The sequence below is a fragment of the Trachurus trachurus genome, assembly GCF_905171665.1.
Source record: "Trachurus trachurus genome assembly, chromosome: 8".
Lineage (NCBI taxonomy): Eukaryota > Metazoa > Chordata > Actinopteri > Carangiformes > Carangidae > Trachurus > Trachurus trachurus.
This window is the reverse complement of record NC_139905.1, coordinates 27621943-27646908: the sequence shown is the minus strand read 5'-3', so window position 1 is coordinate 27646908 and position 24966 is coordinate 27621943. Positions and strand designations below refer to the sequence as shown.

At 42.2% G+C, this 24966-nt stretch overlaps 2 protein-coding genes across 3 annotated transcripts in view; one reads left to right on the top strand and one right to left on the bottom strand.

Moving 5' to 3' along the window:
• Nucleotides 1-24966, bottom strand: part of LOC310990612 (histone acetyltransferase KAT7-like) — a 384780-nt gene that overhangs the window by 125202 nt on the left and 234612 nt on the right. The window lies entirely within an intron of this gene.
• nbr1b (NBR1 autophagy cargo receptor b) overlaps nt 1-24966 on the top strand; it is a 49570-nt gene that overhangs the window by 14941 nt on the left and 9663 nt on the right. The window contains exons 7-16 of the mRNA XM_083978042.1: nt 323-573; nt 3027-3152; nt 4810-5016; nt 7313-7472; nt 8974-9057; nt 9234-9419; nt 10689-10805; nt 12520-12595; nt 19894-20064; nt 23464-23739. Coding sequence (XP_083834168.1) covers nt 323-573; nt 3027-3152; nt 4810-5016; nt 7313-7472; nt 8974-9057; nt 9234-9419; nt 10689-10805; nt 12520-12595; nt 19894-20064; nt 23464-23739 — 1654 coding nt within the window. The remainder of the gene's footprint in view (nt 1-322; nt 574-3026; nt 3153-4809; nt 5017-7312; nt 7473-8973; nt 9058-9233; nt 9420-10688; nt 10806-12519; nt 12596-19893; nt 20065-23463; nt 23740-24966) is intronic.

The following is a 24966-nucleotide window of genomic DNA, read 5'->3' as shown; positions in this document are numbered from 1 at the left end:
ACACCTTGTTAGGGAAGTCATTTAACATCACACTTCATCAACCATCATAGGTTTCCACAGTACACTCTCCTATATCACGATGGAGGGGCTTCCTGGTCTCCTGTTACTGGCTCTATTCAGAACACCACACAGACACCTTCCTGTTATTGTACTGTCTTACCTTTACCTGTACTTATGGTCCATTGCACTTACGTATATAACCACATGCACTCTCTCAGTGTCACAACAGTACGCATTCAAAATACCACAACTGATGGAGGTGTCTGTCTTTCTTTTACTAAGACACAGACTTTCTCACTCTCTTCCTCGCCCCCCTCCGCAGTTTAAGGACCAGGTGGTTCGTGAAGCAGTGGAGAAGATCTGTAGGGAGTTCTCTGGACAGTGCTGCATCCACAAGCCACTGGGAGGAGGGGGCTCGGGGGGAGCAGGAGGCGGTAGAGGGGAGGCAGTAGGGGGGGCAGAGGCCCAGCAGGTCCCTGAGGTGTCCTCAACCCTGCCCGGAGCTCCATCCTCATCCACCCCTCCGTGTTCCTCCTGCAGGGGGCAGACCACTGGAGGAGGCTACCAGTGCAGGTGTGTGTTAACCTATGGCAAGTCACTTTAAAGGGATAGTTCAACATTTTGGCAAATTCGCCTATCCCTGTAGTCATAGGAGTAGGTTCATTACCTTTAATTATCCACAGGGCAGAGATGCGAGCTGCTAACACAATGGAGGTGAATGGCACAGGTCCTCTGTCTCTCATCAAACTAAATACACAATCCAACAACTCCGAAACGCTCTGGTGGACAAGTTGTGACCTGCACATTCACCACACTACGAGAAAATAATGTATAATGATGTAATATTAAGACACACAATACTCGGAAATACTTGCGCTTTTTAAATCACTCCACCCAGCAGCTGTGTCTGGAATGTAGTTCCAACTATGTATTTGCCTCGAAAACAACTCAGTCTTGTAATGTTACATGATTATTTCATAGTGTGGTGAATGTGCAGGTCACAACTTTTGGAGTTGTTGGATTGTGTATTTGATGAGTTTGATGAGGGACAGGGGACCTGTACCATTCATCTCCATTGTGTTCACTGAGCAGCTCACGTCTCTGCCCTGCGGATCTCAAAACAACATGCACCAATACTTAAAGGTAATGAACCTACTGCTATGACTATAGGGATTATGGCAAAGGCGAATTTGCCAAAATGTTGAACTATCCCTTTAAATTTGAAAATTAGCTACAAGAGTGTAGAGTCACACACATTCTATCAGTAGCAGGTTTCTAGCAAAATATTTCCTCCATCTTTGCATCTTTCATCGTTTACTCCCTCTGTTAATTTGCCATGAATGAAAACCAAGACCACGTACATATTGATATTTCTTCTCTATGTAAAATCTAGATTCAATCAAAATATTGAAGCTGTAAGCAGCAATGAGTGGGTTAGGTGCTCCCACACCCTGCAGGGGTCTTGCAGCACGCCACTCAAAGCATCCATGCATTATAGTGACTCCTGGACTCCACACCCAGGCATTAACATGATCTGCAGGGACCATGTGACAGCAGACGAGGACATGCTGCATGAAACCTTACCCTGCCCCAGGCCTGATGAAAATGTGTGTAGGGAATATGGATCTCACACATGGGTGGGGCAAAATGGCATTTTGAAAATGTCAAATGGAGTCAAGAATGCCCGTGGTGTTACCTACAGGCGTGAAAATCGTTGGGCAAATAAAAAACACCAAAAAGCCTCTGGCAGCCATACTCTTCAACAAACAGAAGGTCGAACAGACATGTTGAGTTTAATGTGCAATTTTGGTGCCAGTCCTGCAATTTGGGGACCTCATACTTCATCTCATAGGGATTTAATGTGGTCGACTTGTCTTCATATTTGATCAGCCTCATCAGAAGATCTTTGTGATTGACAGTTGTTAAAGGAATAGTTCACCAAAAAATGAAATTCAGTCATTGTTGACTCACCCTCATGCTGATGAATACTCCGGAGTAGTTTTTTATTCCTCAAAGTGCATCTGGGGACCCGGGAGGGGCGTTCAAAACTTTATATGAGAGTAATAGGTAACAAAAACATCCATAAAACTACACAAAAACCCTGTAATATTCCTCCACACTGCTCGTCCGCTGCAATCCAAGTGTCCTGAAGGGATATAGTCCAGAGTTTACTCGAAACGACGTCATTCACGCAGTTTGTTTGTTTGTTTATTATTCGGATCCCCATTAGTTGCAGCAAAGCTACAGCTATTCTTCCTGGGGTCCAGCAATATCAATTATACAGTAAAAAAATACAAAAACAGAAACATTATAAAAATTAAAAGACAAAGAAAGTGCACGCGGACGTGACCGGACTTGCCAAAATGACGTCGTTTCGGGTAAACTCTGGACTATATCCCTTCAGGACACTTGGATTGCAGCGGACGAGGTGTAAGGAGGAATATTAAATGGTTTTTGTGTAGTTTTATGGACGTTTTTGTGTCGGGCCCTATTACTCTCATATAAAGTTTTGAACGCCCCTCCCGCGTCTCCGGATGCACTTTGAGGAATAAAAAACTACTCTGGAGTATTCATCAGCATGAGGGTGAGTCAACAATGATGGAATTTTTTTTTTGTGTGTGAACTATTCCTTTAAAAGCTTGAGTTTTCATCAGCAGACCCAATTTTGATCGTTCACTACACAAATTCAAAACGCTGTGTGATAAGAGTCCTGTCCTGAATGCATTCATATGAAAATATTCAGTCTTCTCATCAGAAGGAGAATTTCTGCTGTGTGTCACCAGCTGATATTGTGTCACTGCCAAACATATTGGACAACACATAACTGTTTTTATAATTACCTGAGGTTTGGGACAGTTTAGTTGTGATTTTGTGACGCAGTCATTCTTCAAATAAAGTTCATTTCTGAAGTCAGAATTTCTTTCTTTGCCTTAGATTTCTCTTTTTGTAATGTTGCCTATCCCCCCATTCTGTCTGGATTGCTTTCTTCCCTTATCGGTCTACTCTTTGTCTCTGTCCCTCATCAGTGTGTGTACCTCCTGTACTCTGTGCGAGCCCTGCAGTTTTTCTCATGATCCCAGTCACAACCTGGTGAGAGCGAGGACTCCTCTGTCCATTCCAGAACATGGATCACCTGCTCCTGACCATAGCAAGTATGAAAATAGTTACAAAAAGATATTCCTATTTTTGTGTTGGTAGATATTTTAATGTCATATCAAACCAAAGTTGGTTCACATGAAGCAAAAGAAGCTACTAAAAATAATAAATTCTAAAAATACTGCATTACAAGTTAGTACAATTTCAGCTTTGAGTTCCATTTGAAATAAATTCAAGTTTTCTCATTAAAAGTGTCCATTTTACAAAAAGTGGTGTTATTATGTTGTACTGTGTGTGTGTATTAGAACCATTGAGGATCAATGAACTTATAACTTATAATATTTGTACCAACATAATTCAGCTGTTCTTAAGAGAGTTCATTTGGAATCACAGTGGTGGACATAGTGATCACCCATCAGTTCCTGCTATACAGCCATGCTGCTAATGGGACTAAGAATAGATAGCCTACTTAAAGGTGTTCAGAAAAGAAAATTTAATTTGATCCCACTATGGGTCATAAAATTAGTGTAATAACTCATCTATCAGACGATGTAGCCCAAACTTTGTGCAAAATTCTATTTTCGAGTAAATCCAGGATGAAAGTGGGGTCGTTTTTTTTTTGTTGCATTGGATAATGCAGGCGCACAATTTATGGGTCACGTTGCTTCACGATCACTTAGCCTAGCTAGCTAACTCAAAGGAGGTTAAATCGAAAGCAAATGGACTTAGTTATTTGTCTGGGAAGATGAGATGCGAATATGCACAGGCTCCTAGCTAGCTAAGTTAGCAAACTATAACGTAGCAAGTCTACTAGTCTGGTCCTACTAGTCTGCTACTAACAGTTAGCTACGTTAGCTAAACACACTCGCGCACACACACATACAAACACATACACACACCGAGCTTGGTCCTGCCTTAAACATTGAATATCCCGCCCGCTCGATAACGACCAATTAAATTTGTTTTCCTTACTTGAGTAAACTCCATAGACTGTAAAAAGAATGGACGTAGCATCCGTGACGTCACCGATTGGTTTTGGGGAGTCGTTTTTGTGACTCAAATATGGCGGCCTGAACAGCGCCATGTTGGATTGGCCGGCCGAGAACCCGCCCACTGGCCTCGAAGCAGCCTGTCCACGGAGGTGCTCGGACCTGTCACTCAATGTTTCCGCGCCCTAATTGGCCAGAGTTTTAACCTAATAACAGTAAAACGGTAGAGTTAAAAAAAAATTCACCCCCCTCAGAGTGTGTGCGGGGGTAGAAACTATCGATTGAGACCAAAAAACGTTCTGACACCAGGCTTTGATCATGTTTATTGAGGATGTAAAGTCGGCGATTTTAACATGGGGGTCTATGGAGAATGCTGCTTTCTGACACCAGCCCCCAGAGGAAGCCGAGGGGATTGCAGTTTTTTGAACGCGGAAGTGAGCTTCACTTCTCAGACCGACAACTGCCCCCTTGGTAAACTCGTGCGGCAACTCGTGGAAGGAGGCACGACAAACAGGACAAACGGCCATTTCTGAAAACCTTTAAAAAACAAATTATCACATCACACATCATTAAATGAGGCCGTGTTTGTGTGTTATACGCAACAAAATATTACAGATCACTGTCCAAAAATTTTTTTTTTTTTTTTTTTTGGAAAGCTTGCCTCTCTAGTACTAGGAAGTCTTCATTTTCATCTCTGTCCTTGTTGTGTGGTTGTCCACTCCAGGTTCTACAGGCGAGGTGACCGCAGTTTCCGAAAAGCGGAGAAGCAGCGGCTGAAAGCAGAGAAACGTTTGCTGAAGGCTGAGGTGAAAGAAATCCGCAAACAACTGAGGATGGAAAGACGGGGCATACAGTGGAGCTCCTCCCACAGAGATGGAAGCTCCTCCCCCGTACTGCTGCAGCCACGAGCCACCCAGCACAACAGTCCAGAGTAAGGCCCTGTTCAGACCTGCTGTTAAAGGTAGAGTCTGGAGTTTTGTTCGTTGCAGTTTGTAAACAAAACATTGAAACTGGGTCCCTCCTCTCAGGCTCAACTGTGTAGCCTCCTGCCCCTGACATCAGCGGTTGTCAGGACCGCAAAGGAAAGGAAATACAGTCCGAGTGAAGCGCTGGAGCCGTGGGCCGATAACAGACCTTCACCAATAGGGCTGGGACGATATGCTTTTCTCCCGATTCGATACTTCTACGATTTTTTGGATGGCGATTCGATTTAAATTGTGATTCTACGGTATTGCCGATTCTCTCGATTCTTTGTCTGCATTTTTAACATTTATCTGCACACAAATACTGTAGGAGCCTATAAATTAACATACTCCATTATAAAGTGAACTTAAACCCTTTTCAAAACCTATACTCTCTGTATGTAAAAAAGGCTAACAAATGCACATTGCACAATATTTTTTTTTAAAAATCTAAAAAATAAATAAATCGATTTTTGAAAAAAAAAATTGATTTAAAAATCGTCAAAAAAGATATCGCGATATTAATGTGAATCGATTTTTTCTCCCACCCCTAATCACCAACACCAGGAGCCTCCAGTGTTATGTTGTTATGCCGTTGTGGTGAGCTGGGAAGACGGTGTTAGCAGCGGATGCTAACCGCTACCGCTAGCCGAAATTAGCATCAAGCTAGCTCACCACAACGGCCCTCATACTTGTTACCAGTCGAGGCTTTGGTTGTCGGTGACTGTCAGGAATCGGTCCGCGGCTCCAGCGCTTCACTTGGACAGTATTTCTTTTTCTTTGCGGTCCTGACTGCTGCTGCCGAAAGAGAGAGACGTGCTAGCACTCAGCAGCATCAGGGACAGCTAGTGCGGCTAGCAGCCCTGAGCTCCGTCATTGGCTGGAGAGAAAACACCTCACACGACTCTCTCGCTCTCCACCCAGAAACGTCCACGTGTACAACAAAACAAAGCAAAAGACCAAAATACAGGAAGGGGGAGGGGGCGCTGCAGCCACCACCACACAGGACTAGAAGCCCATAGATGGTGATTAAAGGGATAGTTCACCCAAAATTGAAATTTCACTCATTATCTACTCACCCTCATGTCGACTAAGGGCTGGGAGAAGTTTCAGAGTTATCCGTGGCTTCTCTGAGTTCGTCAAATTTGGACGAACTGGGAAGAGGACTGACCCTGGTTCGTCCAAATTTGACGAACCGGGAAGAGGAGCTTCCGCTACAAACAAGCTTGAAAAATAGACTTATTACATTTTTTTCGGGACAATTTCGCATTTTGGGGCTTCAATACAAGACGGACATTACATACGAGCAGCATAGAGGTATTTGGATGTTTTTTGGTGTGTCTTTTTGTTACGAAGACAGTTGGTATCCATTTGCAACCGTTATATGGACATGCACTGCTATGCCGAGACCCCCTGTAACTCAGAGAAGCCACGGAGGACTCTGAAACTTCTCCCAGCCCTTAGTCGACATGAGTAGATAATGAGTGAAATTTCAATTTTGGGTGAACTATCCCTTTAAGATGGATTTCATTTGTATAAGTCTAACATTTATTTTTGGGCAAAAAACTCCAGACCCAACCTTTAATATGTGTCTTCAGCGATCTGATTACAAATGATCCGCTCCAAGTTACTCAGTTCATACCTAGATTTAGAATGTGACAACAGGCTGTGTGCGTGGATGAGAGAGAGAGAAGGTTGAGTCAATCAGTACTCACAGCTGTACGGTGAAATATTTAGATAGTTAACCATCCTCATGATGAAACTGTGTTGAGACTTCGACTGTGACAGAGGAGATCAGAGCAGGAGTGTGTCCACCTGTACATACTGTACTGGATGTGTGTGAGGTTAGGGTTAGGTGTGGAGAACATGTGGCCTCATTCATTTAGCAGTGTGATCAGATCTCAGATGCATCCTAAGTGTGTCAAGGTGCATTCACGCCTAAACTAAGAAATGGCTACTCGGAAACTTGGAGAACAATACACATTTGTTTGCCATGCAATACTGTGGAAGTGGTAATGCATACAAAGTTACAATAGTTGTCTTGAGGTAATGGATGAACGGTTGCAAGAATTGGCAAAAAAAATAAAACATGGATGGAAATAATATAGATGAATGTAGGGGAACAACAATTCAACAATTACATTTGCTGTGAAGGGAAATATATGACATTGGCCTGAAGAACACTGGTAAAAAAAAATGCTAAAAGCACAGATCAAGTTGGATGCAGTGGTGGATTAAAGTAACTCCATTTCTCCTTCATCTCAGACGTCCAAAACGCCCATGTCCCCTGGTGGTTCCAGCCATGACGGCTGCATTTCTGGACGAGAACCTTCCCGATGGAACTCGACTGCGTCCTGGAACCAAATTTATCAAGTACTGGAAGATGAGGAACACTGGAACAGTCAGCTGGAGCTCTGACACTAAGGTAAGGACCTCCACGGCCATAACAGTACTAACTAAGTAGTAGCAGCAGTATATGGCTGGATTGCTCAGAGCCGATCCATCCTGATTTATAACTGTATTGTGATCTCACAAAATGACCAACCAATTCATTAGATTTCAAACCTTATGTGGGTGTAGAGAAAATCTGACCTTACAGTAACCGTGTTTCCATCCATGTGTTTATTCGCATTCAGCAATTATTTATTGCATTAATTAAAAATGCCTTATGGAAACAGTGAAATACGATTAAATATCATTAATATCGATAAAAAGTTAATATGGTCGATCTCATCGGATTTTCTCTTGATCGATACAAAATGTATGCGTTCAGTTCTTTGCTGGATAAATGTTAATAGCGATTATGTTTTATGTCAATCACGCTACGCAGGGGTAGACAATAAGGGAATTCACCCTCATGCTGATGAATACTCCGGAGTAGTTTTTTATTCCTCAAAGTGCATCTGGAGACCCGGGAGGCCGGTTCGTAGTCCAACGAAAACTTTATATGAGAGTAATAGGGCCCGACACAAAAACATCCATAAAACTACACAAAAACCATTTAATGTACCTCCACACTGCTCGTCCACTGCAATCCAAGTGTCCTGAAGGGATATAGTCCAGAGTTTACCCGAAATGACGTCATTTAGGCAAGTCCGGTCACGTCCACGTGCATCTCGTGAACGCAAGAGCATGCACCAGGCAAATTCAATACAGGACTGTTTAGGCTGTAAAAATGTCCTAAATGACGTTGTTTCCAGTAAACTCTGGACTATATCCCTTCAGGACTCTTGGATTGCAGTGGACGAGCAATGTGGAGGAATATGAAATGGTTTTTGTGTAGTTTTATGGACGTTTTTGTGTCGGGCCCTATTATTTCTCATATAAAGTTTTCGTTGGACTACGAACCGGCCTTCCGGGTCTCCAGTTGCACTTTGAGGAATAAAAAACTACTCCGGACTATTCATCAGCATGAGGGTGAGTCACTAACGACTGAATAACATTTTTTGGTGAACTATTCCTTTAAGGAAGCTGGACAGCGCATGAAGAAAAAGGAGTAGGCGGGGGCACAGCTGGAAAGCTTTGGAGCTTTGGTGTGAAGAGACGCAACGCAGTGGTTGTTTTGACGTGCGCTGAAAAACTTCCCTCTGGGGATCCATACAGTGATTCTGATTCAGATTTCAGCCGCTTGTATCAACAGTGTCTTGATCATAGATGGAGGAGAGAACAAAGATCAAGTGGTAAAGGAAGAGCTTTGACCACCAGCTCAGCTCCCTCTTCACCACAGTGCTCTGCTACAATGTCCATTCTGCTGCTAGAACTGCGATTTGTTTTTGCGACAAGAGACTTTCTCCCAATCGCCTTGGCTGTAAACTGCCCCAGTGCAGGCAGATTGAAGCCAACAGAACCGTAATCACTGCAGGTTATATTAAATCCCTACGAATACATGAGATACAGACCTTTTGCGCTTTGTTTGCTTCCTTCAGCTGAAATTCATGTGGGGAAACTTGGCGGTGGGATCTGGGGACCGCTGGAGAGAAGTGTCCGTTCCCTTCCTTCAGCCAGGACAGGTGAGGTTCTCATCCTCACTTATCTTCAGAAAAGCACGGTGAAGGTCATACCTCTTGCTTTCTCTGTGTTGCAATGAGTTGCAAAGCTATTTCATTAAAGCACATTGCTGCTGCGACATGTGCGCTGTGTTTATGCTCAAGAGTGTGATTTGTTGTGATGCTGATGTTGTGTCCAGGTTGGAATAGTGAGCATAGCGCTTTGTGCTCCGGCCCTGGAGGGCTCCTACACCTCCCACTGGCGCCTAGCTCACGCTGGAGAGCAGTTTGGACCGAGGGTGTGGTGCAGCATCCTGGTGGACCCGCTGGCCCCCGCACCCATGATGGCTGATGGGATACTGGTGTCACCTTGCGTCACGCCACAGGTAGAGCAAATGGGTAGATGAATAAAAAAAACAGGAAACTGAATTGAAAATGAAGTGCTACATACTGTACTGAGTTAATATTTTAAAGGGATAGTTCACCCAAAATTCAAATTTCACTCATTTTCTACTCACCCTCATGCCGACTAAGGGTTGGGAGAAGTTTCAGAGTCATCAGTGCCTTTTTGGAGTTACAGGGGGGGTCCGGGCAGCACTGCATGTCCATATGACGGTAGCGAACGGGGCTCACTTTTCTTCGTTCAAAAAGACACACCAAAAAAACATCCAAATACCTCCATACTGCTCGTCTGTAATGTCCCTCTTGTATTGAAGCCCCAACATGAGAAATTGGTGTCAGTGGCAGAGCCGTAAACTGAGACACTGGGAGCTTCCGCTACAAACAAGCTTAAAATATAGACTTATTTAAATTTTTTCGGAACAATTTCTCATGTCGGGGCTTCAATACAAGAGGGACATTACAGACGAGCACTATGGAGGTATTTGGATGTTTTTTTGGTGTGTCTTTTTGGACAAAGAAAAGTGGGCCCCGTTCGCTACCGTCATATGGCAATGCAGTGCTGCGCCGAGCCCCCCCTGTAACTCCAAAAAGGCACGGAGGACTCTGAAACTTCTCCCAACCCTTAGTCGACATGAGGGTGAGTGAAATTTTAATTTTGGGTGAACTATCCCTTTAACTTAAAAAAAAATTAAAGGTCCAGTGCGTAAAATGGGGGGAAAAAACTGTGTTATCTAGCGTTCAGATTCTAGATTGTCTCACCTCTCCCGTCGGCAAAGTGACGGTGGCCTCCGAGGACAAAAAAACTTGTTTACCACGACTGGGAGGACTGGGAGTATTTGAGGAGCATGGGGCGATGAGGTGAAGATCTAAACCATTTTACCATATGTCTGCTGTTTCCTCCATCTTCTTCTGTGTTGGTTTAATTATGAACACAAAACTCATGAAACGTGCTCTCTGGCCGGCTGGATTTTCCGTTCAGGCTGCCGTACAAACATGGCGGCACAAGATGGTGACACTCTGTAGATATAAAAGAATAATTCTAAGGCTACGAAAACCAAATTCATTTCATAACAAATATATATTTTTTTATATACAAATATATATGAATGGGTAGTATATTAAGATTTTGCCAATAAACCTTGCCCATTATTACACACTGGACCTTTAAAGTACACACAGGGAGATGCACAAACACAGAGGCACACTGTAATTATGGGTAACTGTCTGACTGAAATCATCGTCTTTATCTGCAGGGTAAGAACCCACTGTCAAAGGATGGAAAAGCTTATGTCGGCTCTAGGGAGCAAGTTTTAATGTCATCGGACCAAGAAGAGTACTACATTCCCTCTGTAGACCTGCTCACTGCACAGGTAATGAAAGCTGCCATCTTTACACTGGTGTACACATGGAATGTAAGCCACAAAAGTTGGACATTGATTATTTAATTGTCATAAACCATTGAAATAAAATTTAAAGTTTTAAGCTCTGAGAAGATAGCTTATGTCAGTTTGGTCTTAAATGATTACTTTTATTGATTAACTTAATTACTATAACCACAATGACCATATCAACAATAAGAGACCAAAGGATTTGAGTTCTACTGAATAAAAGTTGGCCATAGTCATACTTGTGTAATATTAAACACACACCTTTTTTTACTCTTCCCACCGTCAAACTGTCACATATCACATCACATCTGTTGGTAACTGAGTTCAAAATTAAAGGAATAGTTCAACATTTTGGCAAATTGGCCCATTGCCATAATCCCTATAGTTTTAGGAGTAGGCTCGTTACCTTTGTTACCTTAGTTTGTATTTGATTATAAAAGAGTCTCATATTAATGTGGATGAATCTACGTTACCTACACTTGTTAATGGGTCCATTTTCGATATATCGTTTTGTCTTTCTCGTTATTTTGTTATTATTATTAGTGGTCGGCTTGCCCAGCATTTCCTAGTTTCGGTTTCGCGGATGCTGCCCGGCAGGTCATGGGAATGATGTCGCTGGATCGCCGTTTATGGTCGGAACTACGACGGTATCTGATCGTCTTCCAACCTTCGACTTTCAGTTTTGATCAATGAAAATATTCTTGGCAAATGTTTTCGCTAGTCGTCCGTCTTGCGCCGGTCCAAGAATTTCACCATGCGCGCGGAGGCTCATGGGAAATGTAGTGTGAAAACACTTCGCTTTCCAAAACTCCTCGTTGTCCCTTTAATTGTCGGTGCTATTTTTAGAACGGCGGAGCTGCTCAGAGCTGCGCTATGGAGGGAGGCTCAAGGAATTTCTTGGTTTCCCTCATCAAACTCATCAAATACACAATCCAACAGAGACTTGTTTTGCTTGCCGAAAAACTGCCCCCGACAGGAACGTGCATCAGTGGTTTTGCATGAATTTGCCTCTAAAACAACTCTGTCTCGTAACGTTCCGTTATTATCTCATAGCGTGGTGAATGTGCAGGTCACAACTTGTCCACCAGAGCGTTTTGGAGTTGTTGGATTGTGTATTTGATGAGTTTGATGAGGGAAACCAAGAAATCCCATTAGCCTCCGTAGTGTAGCTCTGAGCAGCTCGCGGCTCTGCTCCGTCGTTCTAAAAATAGCTTGCACCGACAGTTAAAGGTAACGAACCTACTGCTATGACTATAGGGATTATGGCAATGGGCCAATTTGCCAAAATGTTGAACTATCCCTTCAATTTTGAAGTCAGTTACCAACAGATGTGATGTGATAAGTGACAATTTGACTGTGGGAAGAGTAAAAACTTCTTAAATGGTCTGTGACTGATGCCAGACTTCGAGTGTGCACATGAACGTAAAGACTCTTTCTTTCTTTCTCATGTTTTATGACTAACTGAAAAATAATTTTGTTATTTCATGTAAGTCATGGCAAAAAAAATAACCATCACAAAATAAGGCACAAGTTTACATTTTCAAATATTTTGATCTGTCTTTCAAAATAAAGTCCTAACCCCTCAGCTTGTACTCATTTACTTTCTGTTATTTTATTTCTGTATGCATTCCCCTCCTTTATTTCTCACAGTTCACTTTAGAGCATCTTTAGTAGTCTGTTGTCTTTTTTCTGTCAGGATCTCCTGTCCTTCGAGTTGCTGGACATAAACATCGTCCAGGAGTTGGAGAGTGTCCCAAACAACACTCCTGCTGGTAAGAAGGCTTTAAGTGGTTCCAGCTGCTGCAGTGTGTTTAACATGGACAGAGGGCCTGTCCCATTTCTCCACACTCGGCTCAGTGCGCTTGGTTACGCACACACTTTGGTGACGTTTTGCCAGCGGAGCGTATATTTGCATATAGTGTGCAAGCATGTATTAAGTGGCCAAGCGCGTGGGGGGATATTTAAAAGCAATCGGGACATACTTGACAAGTGCAGCCTGTGCCATTGCGCACACTAGCACAACTATGACACACACACACACACACACACACACACACACACACACACACACACACACACACACACACACACACACACACACACACACACACACACACACACACAGCACAGCAACAGTTTAAATAAACAGTGCTGCTGGATGACAGTCTCATCTACTCCAAAAGTGTCTCTATGCACAACCCTAAATAAAACAAACAAGAAAAACGAAAAAAATAAAATAAAAACATGAACAGAGCATGATGAATATAAAATATGACATTAAAAAGTCATAATTATGAGATCGAAAGTTCATTTAATTTTATTGAAATTACAATCGCATTTCCTAAACGTGGCTTGTGGCTCCCGGTGACGGCAGACTTCACCATGGTGCATTGTGGGATTTATACTTGGCCAAATATCGCTCGGATGAGGCCTTACCGTAAGTGTGGGTAAAGTGCAAATCAAGCGCGCTGCACTTTTGGTCGATGGAGAAATGGGACACACTTGCACACTGACACTAAGGCCCAATTCCAATTCTATTTTTCATCCCTACTCCTAGCCCTACCCCTTGAAACGGATCTACAAGGGGTAGGGGTTGAAAGTCAACCCCTACGAATTGAGACACCCCTTCAACAGTCACATACGTCATCAGTAGTCTCTGCTGGCTTTTCACATAAGCAGACGTGTCAAGCTTTTGCCACAAATCCTGAATTCAAAACCATTTTAACTTAATAAAATAAAATAAAATTGAATGCAGACTGATCGGTTCATTGTAAAACATTTATTTATTGATGTAAATGTGGTGATTTCTGTGCGTAGGCTACAGAGCCCCCAGGCAGCGCTGCTCCTCTGTCCAATACACACATGAAGCTTCACTTTTAATTCAAACAAATTAATGCGACTGCCACAAATGTTACATTTCATCAATGAGACCAGCATTTATCTCCTAAAAAGAATGTAACCACCCCGCGGTAAACCTTTAAAAACCTGCGGGTAAGTTAATTAACAGTCGTCTTTTCTACCAGGATGACGACGGAGGTTGGCCGGTTGACAAGCTCTCTGGACGGGTGATGTAATAACAGCGCTACAGCGAGAAATAAAACAGCTGCCGGTTGCCGTGAGATGCATTCTGGGAAACTTGTCATACCCCTCTGCCATTTCTGTCTAGCATAATTGGTTTCATCAAAACCAGGATATGTTTTTGCAGAGTTTGATGTTTACTATGCAAACTCAAAAATACAATCCTAGCTGAGAGATTTGTGTCCGTGTAAACACACTCATTGCTGCAGTGTGTTTAAAAGCTGATCCTGGTACTGCTGGGATCTCTGCTGCAGTCTGTATTTTGGTACATGTTTGCTGACTAGCAAACAGACTGGAGAGCTCAGTAAATGTTTCTGTTTATGTCTCTTAGAAGTGACCCCCTGCGTGTCCTCTCAAGATGGCCACCTGCAACACAAGAGTAGTCCCACTTTGGGTTTGATCCAGGAAGAGACAGAAGTCATCAATAGTATCCTGGGTAATGAGTTTTCTATTCATACTTGGTTCATCGGCAGAACGAAAAATTCCGCGACAATAAAAAAGTCTCATATTAATGTAGATGAATCTACGTTACCCACACTTGTTAATGGGCCCATTTTCGATAAATATATTGTTTTGTCTCTATCGTTTTTTGTTATTATTAGTGGTTTCCGTGAAACCGAAAGTAAGGAAATGCTGGGCGAGCCGACCAGCATTTCCTTACTTTCCTTATGCTGCCCGGCGAGTCATGAGAATAACGCCGCCGAATCGCCGTTTATGGTCGGGACTACGATGGTATCTGATCGTCTTCGAACCTCTGACTTTAATTCTTGATGAATGAAAACATGAGTCTGTCTTGCGCCGGTCAAAGAATTTCACGGTGCGCGTGGAGGCTCATAAATGTAGTGTGAAAACGCTTCGCTTTTCCAAAACTCCTCGTTGTCCCTTTAAAGTTGTTTGTAGAGATTTGTTGATATTGTAGTATCTCAGGAGCAGGTGTTTAGGAAAGTCTTCTAACCTTCCCAAAGGCAACAGATTTATGTGTGTTCCAGCAGATGATTTTCCTTGAAGACAAATTAGAGGGTCAAACACATGCTGGCATTAGAAGATCAAGAAGTAGCTGCCCCAAAGTCTTCATGATGTGTGATATGAGGGCTACTGGTCTAAGTCATTTATCTAAGCTGGGGGCCTGTTGTTTAAAAGTAGAATAAAGAAATCCAGGATAAGTGGAAAACATAAATCTTTGATAGACCACAGAGATTGATCACAGATTCGCCGATGAGAGGACAGATGTGGCTACTTTCCTCCAATGAGCAGCGGATCTTAATGCTGACGTAGGGTGACACACCTCTTAATAAAAAAATAAATCAAATTTAAAAAAAGGAAACGCCTCTACTGTCATAAAGCTCAGAGAAAGCATGGCGGAAAACCGCAAACTGATTGAGTGTGAAAGTAATACAAAACTACTGTATAAACAACTCAAGTTCCTTGCACAAATTAACAGCTGTGCACTTGCAATGAAGTTGATTCATTGCACAAATGTCTTATAATCTAAAGTAAAGTTTATACTGCACAAATCCAAGTGGCCAAAAGCACAACAGGTGAAAGTTAATCAAATATAAGAACATTATGCAGTCTGGTGCTTCAATAAATATCTGATAACAATGTTAAGATGAGGCGTATAAATTAGTTGGAAGGTGCCTGCTCACACATTTAATTTTATTCTTATGTTTTTACTTCAAAAAATATTTAGGACAATATATTTTGTAACATATTTCATAAAAATAAAAACAAAAATGAATCTATTGCTCTTTTTGCTCCACTTTTATGAGAAGCCAGTGATGTAGTCGGTGGTCATAGAAATATGTAACAGATGGACACAGATGCTGAACACCCTGACAGCCTGCCTACAAGAATAGTGAGTATTGCCTGAAGAACATCCACAATTCTGTGCTAATTGATATGTGTTTTACAGAATTCACAAACCGTCAGACATCTGTATTATGGCCTGCATCTGAAGAAGCAGGCAGCGCTGGCAGATGCAAAGATTCAGTGTGAGAAGAGAAAGCTGCAGGATATGGAGCCTGATAGAGAATTTAAGAAAAAAAAAAACCTTGAGAAAATTGGAACTGGAAATCAGGAAATACATGAATAACCCTAATAATGAAAAAAATATATATTGTAAAGTTTCATGTTTTTTGATCATTGTAAATGCATTTTGTTTGTCATCAGGCCAATTTGTACATAAGAACAGGCTAGCTGCAGAGAATAAGGATAAATCGAACCCGCTTTCAAACAACTGATTTGAGACTAAATTCAAACTAAATCCCGGCTTAATCCCTTATCTAGGTTTCGAACAACAGGCCAGTGTTGTTTTTGGCAGGCATTTTAGATTTAGTCTTAGTCTTTTTGATGAAAATACTTATTAGTTTTAGTCAATTTTAGTTATTTCTATATGTGATAGTTTTAGTCTAGTTTTAGTCGACAAAAACTCATAAAGGTTTTAGTCTAGTTTAAGTCAGTTTTAGTAAAAAAAAAAAGTCTTTTAACAAATTAATTCAATAAAGGAATGATTTTACACATAATGTTTCCACCCAATGGCAAATACTTTCTGGTCTAAGGATTATGCATTAGCCTACACACAGATAAAGTGGTAACCAGGGTTCCTACAGCTTAAGCCAAGTTAAATTTAAGACTTTTTAAGACGTTTTTAATGCCACTTGAAATTAAATTTAAGACAGACACAAATGCAAAAAAAACTAAAAAAAAAACGTCACCACATACATAGGGTTAGGGACAATTTTACCCACTTTCCTATGTGGTCCAAGGTAAAGCGACTGCTACATGAATAATTGGGGGGGGGGGCTATGAGTGAGTGAGTGACATCATTTAACAGCTGTATAGTTGTGGAGAGGAGATGATAAACTAAAAAGGACACGTTTTCTCGTTCGTATGTTTCCATCCAAAGTGATTCAAATAACTGGGAAATGCGCATTAAAAGAAATTTGAGTTCTGTGTGTTTCCATTAAAAGTATGGACTTTGGTGAAAACTACAAACTCGCACGAGTTTTCCGCAGCTGTCCTTTCAAAATAAATGCATAAAAAGTCCACAAAAAAAAAAAACTGACTCGGGAGCTGGAGGCGGTGAGAGCCGCCACTAACTTCTCTGTCCGAATGTTACCAATTATTTTGAGATTTGAGACTAATTACAATCATAAAATCCCACTTACCAAGTGTTAAAGGGACAACGAGGAGTTTCTATTCGGTTATAAAAAAGTCTCACGTTAATGTGGATGAATCTCCGCTACCCACACTTGTTAATGGGCCCATTTTCGATAAATATATCGTTTTGTCTCTATCGTTATTTTGTTATTATTAGTGGTGGCGGAAGTGCTGGTCGAGCCGACCAGCGTTTCCTTCGTTGCGAATCATGAGAATAACGCAGCCGCATCGCCGTTTATGGTCGGAACTACGGTGGTATGTGAGCCTCTTTGAACCTCTGACTTTAATTATTGATGAATGAAAACATGAGTCCGTCTTGCGCCCGGTCAAAGAAATGTACGGTGCGCGCGGAGGCTCATAAATGTAGTGTGAAAACGCTTCGCTTTTCCAAAACTCCTCGTTGTCCCTTTAACATTTTTAAGACGTTTGAAAAATTGATTTAAGACATTTTAATGCAAATTAAGGCCTTGTTTTTAGATTAATGAATTCAATGCCTTTTAAGACTTTTTAAGGATCCGTAAGAACCCTGGTAACAGTAGTGCATTCAGTTTTTTTTCTGCTGGATTATATTTAAAATACGTCCATATATCTTCTCGTCGGGTGACGGCAGGTGTGTTGAGCAGAATGTGCGCTGCATGCCAGGTGGTGGGTGTGACCACAAGGATGGGATGCAGCAGCGTTGCAGATACTTTTTGACTCTAACTGACAGATTACACGCACAATAAGCAGAAATGTCATGCGTTTTGAACGTCTGACCGCCCACCCGTCAGCGCCGTCACTGCCTGCCACTCTGCCACTCTAATCACAAGCACCGGGCGCACCGCGGCTCGTCCCAGCACATCGTTCTATTTTTGCGGCGCTGTTGCTAAATCGTGTTAAGCTTAGAGTAATGACAATCCACGATATGAAATTTAGAGGCAGTCGCACAGCCCTGCCACTAACATTTACGTCCGTTCTCGTCTCGTTGACGAAAACTCACACACGTCTCGTCATGTTTTCGTCATCAGAGAGCCATGTTTATCTCGTCACCGTCTCGTTACTGTCAAGAAAAAAAGGGGCGTCAGCGAAATATTTCGTCTTCGTCATCGTCATCGTTAACGAAAACAACACTGCAACAGGCCCCTGGTCTCTCTACTTTAGGTCCCAGAGCAAGACATGATGTCTTCTACAGCCTTGGACACACACAATACTGTACACCAGGGCCTTGTCTCTTCCACTGTAAAAGACAGGGAATGGTTCTTTTTGTGTTGATATGGAATAGACAAGCTGTGGCAGTTGCACATCATTAAATAGTTTCAGTATTATGGTATCAGAAGTGAATTGTTCCCGAATGTCATTAATGGATCACCTGGAGCCACAATTAATAAGTGATGCATATGTAACGGAGAGTCCGGTTGCACTCACTCACCCATAAAGGACGTGCAAACCAGACTGCCAAGCGGTCATTGACCTCTTGGCACAACGGTTTGCATCGTCGCCCGCCGTGCAGGAGACCAGCAGGGGCCTGTTGTTCGAAAGTAGAATAAAGATATCCAGGATAAGTGGGAAAGCCAGGTTCGACAAAGTCTCATAAGTCCATCCTGGCTTAGTTGGTTGTTGGAACGCCGAGCCAGGCTGAGGAGGGGCGGCTTTGTCAAGCCAGGTGTAACTAATTCTCTCGTCAGTAGACCACAGAGATGGATCACAGATTCACTGATGAGAGGACAGGTGTGGCTACTTTCCTCCAATCAACAGCGGATCTTAATGCTGATGTCAGGGGACACACCTCTCTAAAAAAAAAAAAAAAGCACCACTGCTGTCGTAAAGCTCAGAGAGAGCGCAGCGGACAACTGCGGACTAATTTAATAATCCAAAATTATAATCACAACTCAAGTTCCTTTCACAAATTAACAGTTGTGCACTTTGCCTAAATGATGAGCAGTGGAAGATGATTCATTGCACAAATCTGAAGTAAAGTTTACAGCACATGGCCAAATGTGCAACAGGTGAAAATTAATTAAATATTAGAACATTATGCTGTTTGGTGCTTCAATAAATTGCCGATAACAATGATGACGAGGTCTATAAATTATTTGGAAGGTGCTCACACTCACTCAATTGTATTCTTATTTTCTTACCTCAACCAATATTTAGGCCAATTTAATCGTAACATATTTTATGAAAATAATTTTGAAGGCCTAATTATGGAGAAAAAAAAGCCTAATAAATATTGTAAATGTTTCAATATGTACATAAGAACATGTATGAAACACATTGATTTCTGATCAGAGTGACTGCTGACTTGACAGATAAAGACAACAGAATCAACTAAGCCTGGCTGTTAGCCTGGTCTGGAGCAGGCTAGCTGCAGAGAATAAATCACCATAGTAACTTGACCAGGATAAAGGTATCCAGCTTTCGAACAACCGACTTGAGGCTAAATTAGGCCAGGATACCCAACATATCCCGGCTTAATCCCTTATCTAGGTTTCGAACAACAGGCCCCAGGGTTCGAGCGCAGTCCGTACCAAAACACAACGCAGAGGGACAGATTAACATCGGCTACACATAGAAAAAAGATGAAATAAGCAATAATGACATGATTTTGTTCAGAAATTACTGATTCCTTTTTTTTGGGGGGCAAGTGAAATTCTCAGAAATCTTTAGAAATGACATGCTATTGTCAGTCAGTTATATTCGCACAGTCAACAATAGATCTTTCATTCCTTTTCATTTAGAGTTTGTTGTAATTCCACCTGTGTGTCACTGTGGTCCTGGTGAACAGCTGACTGAGGACACACAGGCTGTCTGGTTTGTCTCACACTGCACTTGTCTGCTTGTCATTGGTCCTCAGATCTCCCTCTTGGAGCAGTTTCAGAATCTGAGGGGGGCGGAGTCCCGGCTCAGGAAGAGGGGGAGGATGACATCAGTGGGACCCAGTTCGTTTGTGAGACTGTAATTCGCTCAATGACCCTGGAGGAGGCCCCTGACCACGCCCCTCTGAGAGGCTCCTGCCCAAGGACAGGTAAAGTCACATTTTATGAATGTGCTGTTGGTTTTAAAGGGATAGTTCAACATTTTGGCAAATTGGCCCATTGCCATAATCGCTATAGTCATAGCAGTAGGTTCGTTACCTTTAATTGTCGGTGTAAACTATTTTTAGAACGGCGGAGCAAAGCGGCGAGCTGCTCAGGGCTATGCTATGGAGGCTAAGGAAATTCTTGGTTTCCCTCATCAAACTCATCAAATACACAACCCAACAACTCAAAAACGCTGTCATGGACAAGTTGTGAGCTGCACATTCACCACACTATGAGATAATAACGGAACGTTACGAGACGGAGTCGTTTTAGAGGTAAATTCATGCAAAATCGCTGATGCGCATTGCGTTCAGGGACAGTTTTTCAGCAAGCAGTCTCTGCATTTACTCTGTATTTACCTCGAAAACGGCTCAGTTTCGTAACGTTCCATTATTATCTCATAGCGTGGTGAATGTGCAGGTCACAACTTGTCCACGAAAGCGTTTGTGAGTTTTGGGATTTTGTATTTGATGAGTTTGATGAGGGAAACCAAGAAATTCCTTTAGCCTCCATAGCGTAGCTCTGAGCAGCCTGCTGCTCCGCTCCGCCGTTCTAAAAATAGCTTGCACCGACAAATAAAGTTAACGAACCTACTGCTATGACTATAGGGATTATGGCAATGGGCCAATTTGCCAAAATGTTGAACTATCCCTTTAAAGCAGAACTATGCAAGTCGGCCGGAAATAGCTCGCTCCTTCGTTGGTTTCTCTTTTTTTCCCTCTCCGGGGTTCCCCCACAGTTCTGGGAGGCACATGTCACTGTCGTAAAAAAAAAAACTCGCCGCCACCACCCCCTCCCTACACGTGCTTGTGTTTACTGCTGAAGGTAGAGAGTGGTGTTTGCTAAGCCCTGCTAACACGGAGCTAATGCTAACACGGAGCTAACGCTAACACGGCGCTAACGCTAATACGGCCACACACAGACAAAGACACAAAGACACAGACATACACACACATGAATAAAGGTTCCAAACGCGAAGGCGTGTGTGTGTGTCATGATGTATTACACTATCTTATAAAAGATCCATGGTGTGTGTGTGTCCGTGTTAGCATTAGCTCCGTGTTAGCCACAAGCCGAACTTGTAAACATTTCATGTTTCCATGGTTTCCTCCGACTTTCCGAACTCAAACCAATCACGATTCATGACATGCATGACATCATCTGTGTTCTTATCTCGTACTGCCGTAAGGCAGTTTCTCGCGATAGTTCTATCCATTGATGAGATTTGGGACACCGAGACGGAGGACTGATCTTGCAAGTGTGGTTTTCAGCCAGTGGGGGGGGTGGGCGCATTGGCCTAGACCCCATTCACCTCATAATAGGTCACTCAACCATCACAGTGACTCTGAGCCACAATAATTACAGCCGAAATCCTGCATAGTTCTGCTTTAAGATTGTCTTCAAATTTGATTCTTGGAAAAAGATACTGTTGTGGAAATGTTGGTTCTGCCGGTGGAGAGTCAAAGAACAAGACTGGAGAGGTAGCATGCACCCACGTTTATTCTCTATAGAGAAGGGAACAGAACATAATTACTACCAGCACTTCTAGCTTTCCCAGGCAATAAAACAGTTCAACAGATGTGTTACTCAACAAATGTCTACCCCAGTTGTTGTTTTATCTATAAGAATTTACACCCTAGATCAGTTAGTAAACAAGGTTGTACGTGGGTCATCCTCATGTCCTTCCTCTGCCCCCAGGTTTATTGTAGTCAGTACACAAATGTCTCCACTAATGGAGTTAACAGGATTACTACAAGGTTCGACTACAACTATTTCAAAGACTACGTTACTACTCATTACAAGGAGAATACTAATCATAGCAAATTTCCACCACAACACAAGTAAGGAAACAATCACATTGAACATAGTGTGTAATTAAAATAAGATTATGTAAAGCAATCATTAAAAAAACAAAGATAATTTTGGAACTTGAAAAAATGCAAAAAAAAAAATCAGCAGCAGGAATACAGTCATATCAGACATGATGCTGAGCCGTCACCCAGCAACACATAGAATTCGCTTTGGGGTGAACTCAGGATATTCTTATCAACCTATTGCACCATATAAACATCATAACAGCATTTTTCCAGAGTATCTGTAACAGATAACATCATTACTGTGTTGTCAGATTGTTCTGCTGCTCCTAAGGGGTCATGACAAATATCCAGACAATTAAATAAAAGTGAAGTAATTCATGTAATATGTCAGTGCTTCATGGGTGTGACAGGGGTGCGACGAGATCTCGCAAGATTAGAATTTACGATATTTCTCGTTAAAGTGAAAAGCTGTCTAGCAGGCACAGGGTCGGTTGATGAAAAGGTTGTGCGTGTAGTGTGATAACACTGACACCGCCCCATCCGAATAAACAGGCAATAAAAAAATTGTATTGACAGAGTAGTAGTAGTAGTAGTAGTAGTAGTAGTACTTTGATTACAAGTTTTGAATATTGTTTGCACTGTAAAAAAAAGAAAAAGAAAAAGAGAAGACATTTATTTTATTTTAACTTTTATAATTTTTAGTTTTAGTTTCAATTTGTGGAAAGAAGTTCAACAGTTAAAAGCTCATGCTTAGGTCATGCATACAAAGTTATAAAACATTTCAAAATGCACCTGCATTGTTTTGTGACTCAGTTAAAGGGATAGTTCACCCAAAATTGAAATTTCACTCATTATCTACTCACCCTCATGTCGACTAAGGGCTGGGAGAAGTTTCAGAGTTATCCGTGGCTTCTCTGAGTTTTCAAATTTGGACGAACCAGGGTCTGTCCTCTTCCCAGTTCGTCCAAATTTGACGAACCGGGAAGAGGAGCTTCGAGCAGCTTCCGCTACAAAACAAGCTTGAAATATAGACTTTTTTTTTTCGGGACAATTTCGCATTTCGGGGCTTCAATACAAGACGGACATTACGTACGAGCAGCATGGAGGTATTTGGATGTTTTTTGGTGTGTCTTTTAGTTACGAAGACAGTTGGTATCCATTTGCTACCGTTATATGGACATGCACTGCTACGCCAAGACCCCCTGTAACTCAGAGAAGCCACGGAGGACTCTGAAACTTCTCCCAGCCCTTAGAAATTTGAATTTTGGGTGAACTATCCCTTTAGAAAATAAAAAGGCCTGTTTGTCCAGTCATATATTTTGTCATTGTAGTTCTCAAAAGTCTCATCTCGTTCTCGTGGACCCAATATGGTGTATCGCTTCGTCTCGTGAGCTGAGTGTATCGTCACACCCCTCCTCACAATTGTAGACAATTGCAAAGTACTGTAGTCCTCCCCATTTTCTCCCACAGTGTGAAGGAGAAAAGTATGACATCACAGTGTCTAACATCGTCCTTGTTTGCTGTTAGTTCCCTGTCTACCTGCTCAGGGCAACTCCTCCTGTGTGAAGAGTAAAACCATCAAAAGAGAGGACAGTCCTGACAGCCCTGACAGTAACCCTTGCAGCTCCAACAACACCATGAAACCACCAGCTACACTGAAGGCTTCCCTCCCCTCCCCTCTAAAAGCCTCCTTGCCTGCTCCTACGTCTGTGGCTCCGACCCCGGGGCCCGGCCCCAGCTCAGCACCCACCCTGCTCCACGCTTCGGCCGCTGTCTCCACACTGAGGGACCAGGCAGCTACAGGTGACACAGGGTTTGCGTTTATCTTATCTTATTTGCGTTTACATCTTCTTATGAGGTTCCGATTTCGAGTTTTAGCTTCACAGCGGTGACTTCAGTGATTGAAGCTGTTCCAGATGTATTTGTACATCAGGAAGTAATTAAACGATTTATTTAAATTTTTTGCTGGTTTAAAGGTTTAAAGTGTCACACTCACACTCGCCCTCTCTCACTCCAACCTTCAATTGTACTGGTTGCCAGGTATACGCCTATAGGAAGCAGCTAGTAGCTAAAGCTAAGCTAACGCTAACCATATTTAACGAGCAGCAGCTCTGGTGTTGACAACAGACTGGAAACACATCATTCATTTCACACTAACTCACCTGCAGATGAACTCGACAAACCCGCAGCATCACGCCTGCACCGGAAACATTACAGTACGTGCTGACCGTTAGTTAGCATTAGCATTAGCACAATGCCATTTTCTCCAAAGAGCTATCAGGATCTGGCCCCCCCTGAGCTCTGCCTCACGTGACATAAACGTAATGCTGTTGGCGCAGAGATTATTTCATGCCGACGTTGCCAACGTAACCAGATGTAAATATTTATATATTTTGTACCCGTCAAAATTTATAAAACAATTATTTCTGATACTCGGTTAGTGAGTCACAAACTCAATCTGCTCCTCGTCTCATTTTCTTCTTTACCACTAAGCTTCAGTGTTTCTACTCAGTTCAATCTTATATCTTTAACTTCTGTTCCGCATGTTGGAAGCTGAAAATTAGCCTTTAAATGGGTGAAAATAAAAGTCCATCCATTAGATCTGGCATCTGCACTCAGGACTTGTGAATGGTGCAGTGACCAAATGGAATTATGTATTCAACCTTGAGGAAACACTGTTTATGTACAGGACACTGGACAACAAAAAGATTGTGTTTTTTCCCTCACATGTTTAATGCTTTGTATTTGTCTTTGGTCAGTTAAAGTTAATTAACAACAACAGAATTGAGCCTAGAGTGCATGCCAAAAGTTTTCTTCCACCAGATCTTGCTTACAAACAACATCATAGTCTTGATTTTTCTACAGCAACCACAATTTCCCGAGAGATGAATGATACATCCTGGATAGTGGATACAACCCTGTAACAGGATGCTTTTCCAAATTTGATGGGTTATTATGTTCCCCTGCATATGTGCAGTTCTTTCACCAAGTTTACTGCAAATGACCCAGTATAGGCTAAGTACTTTTACA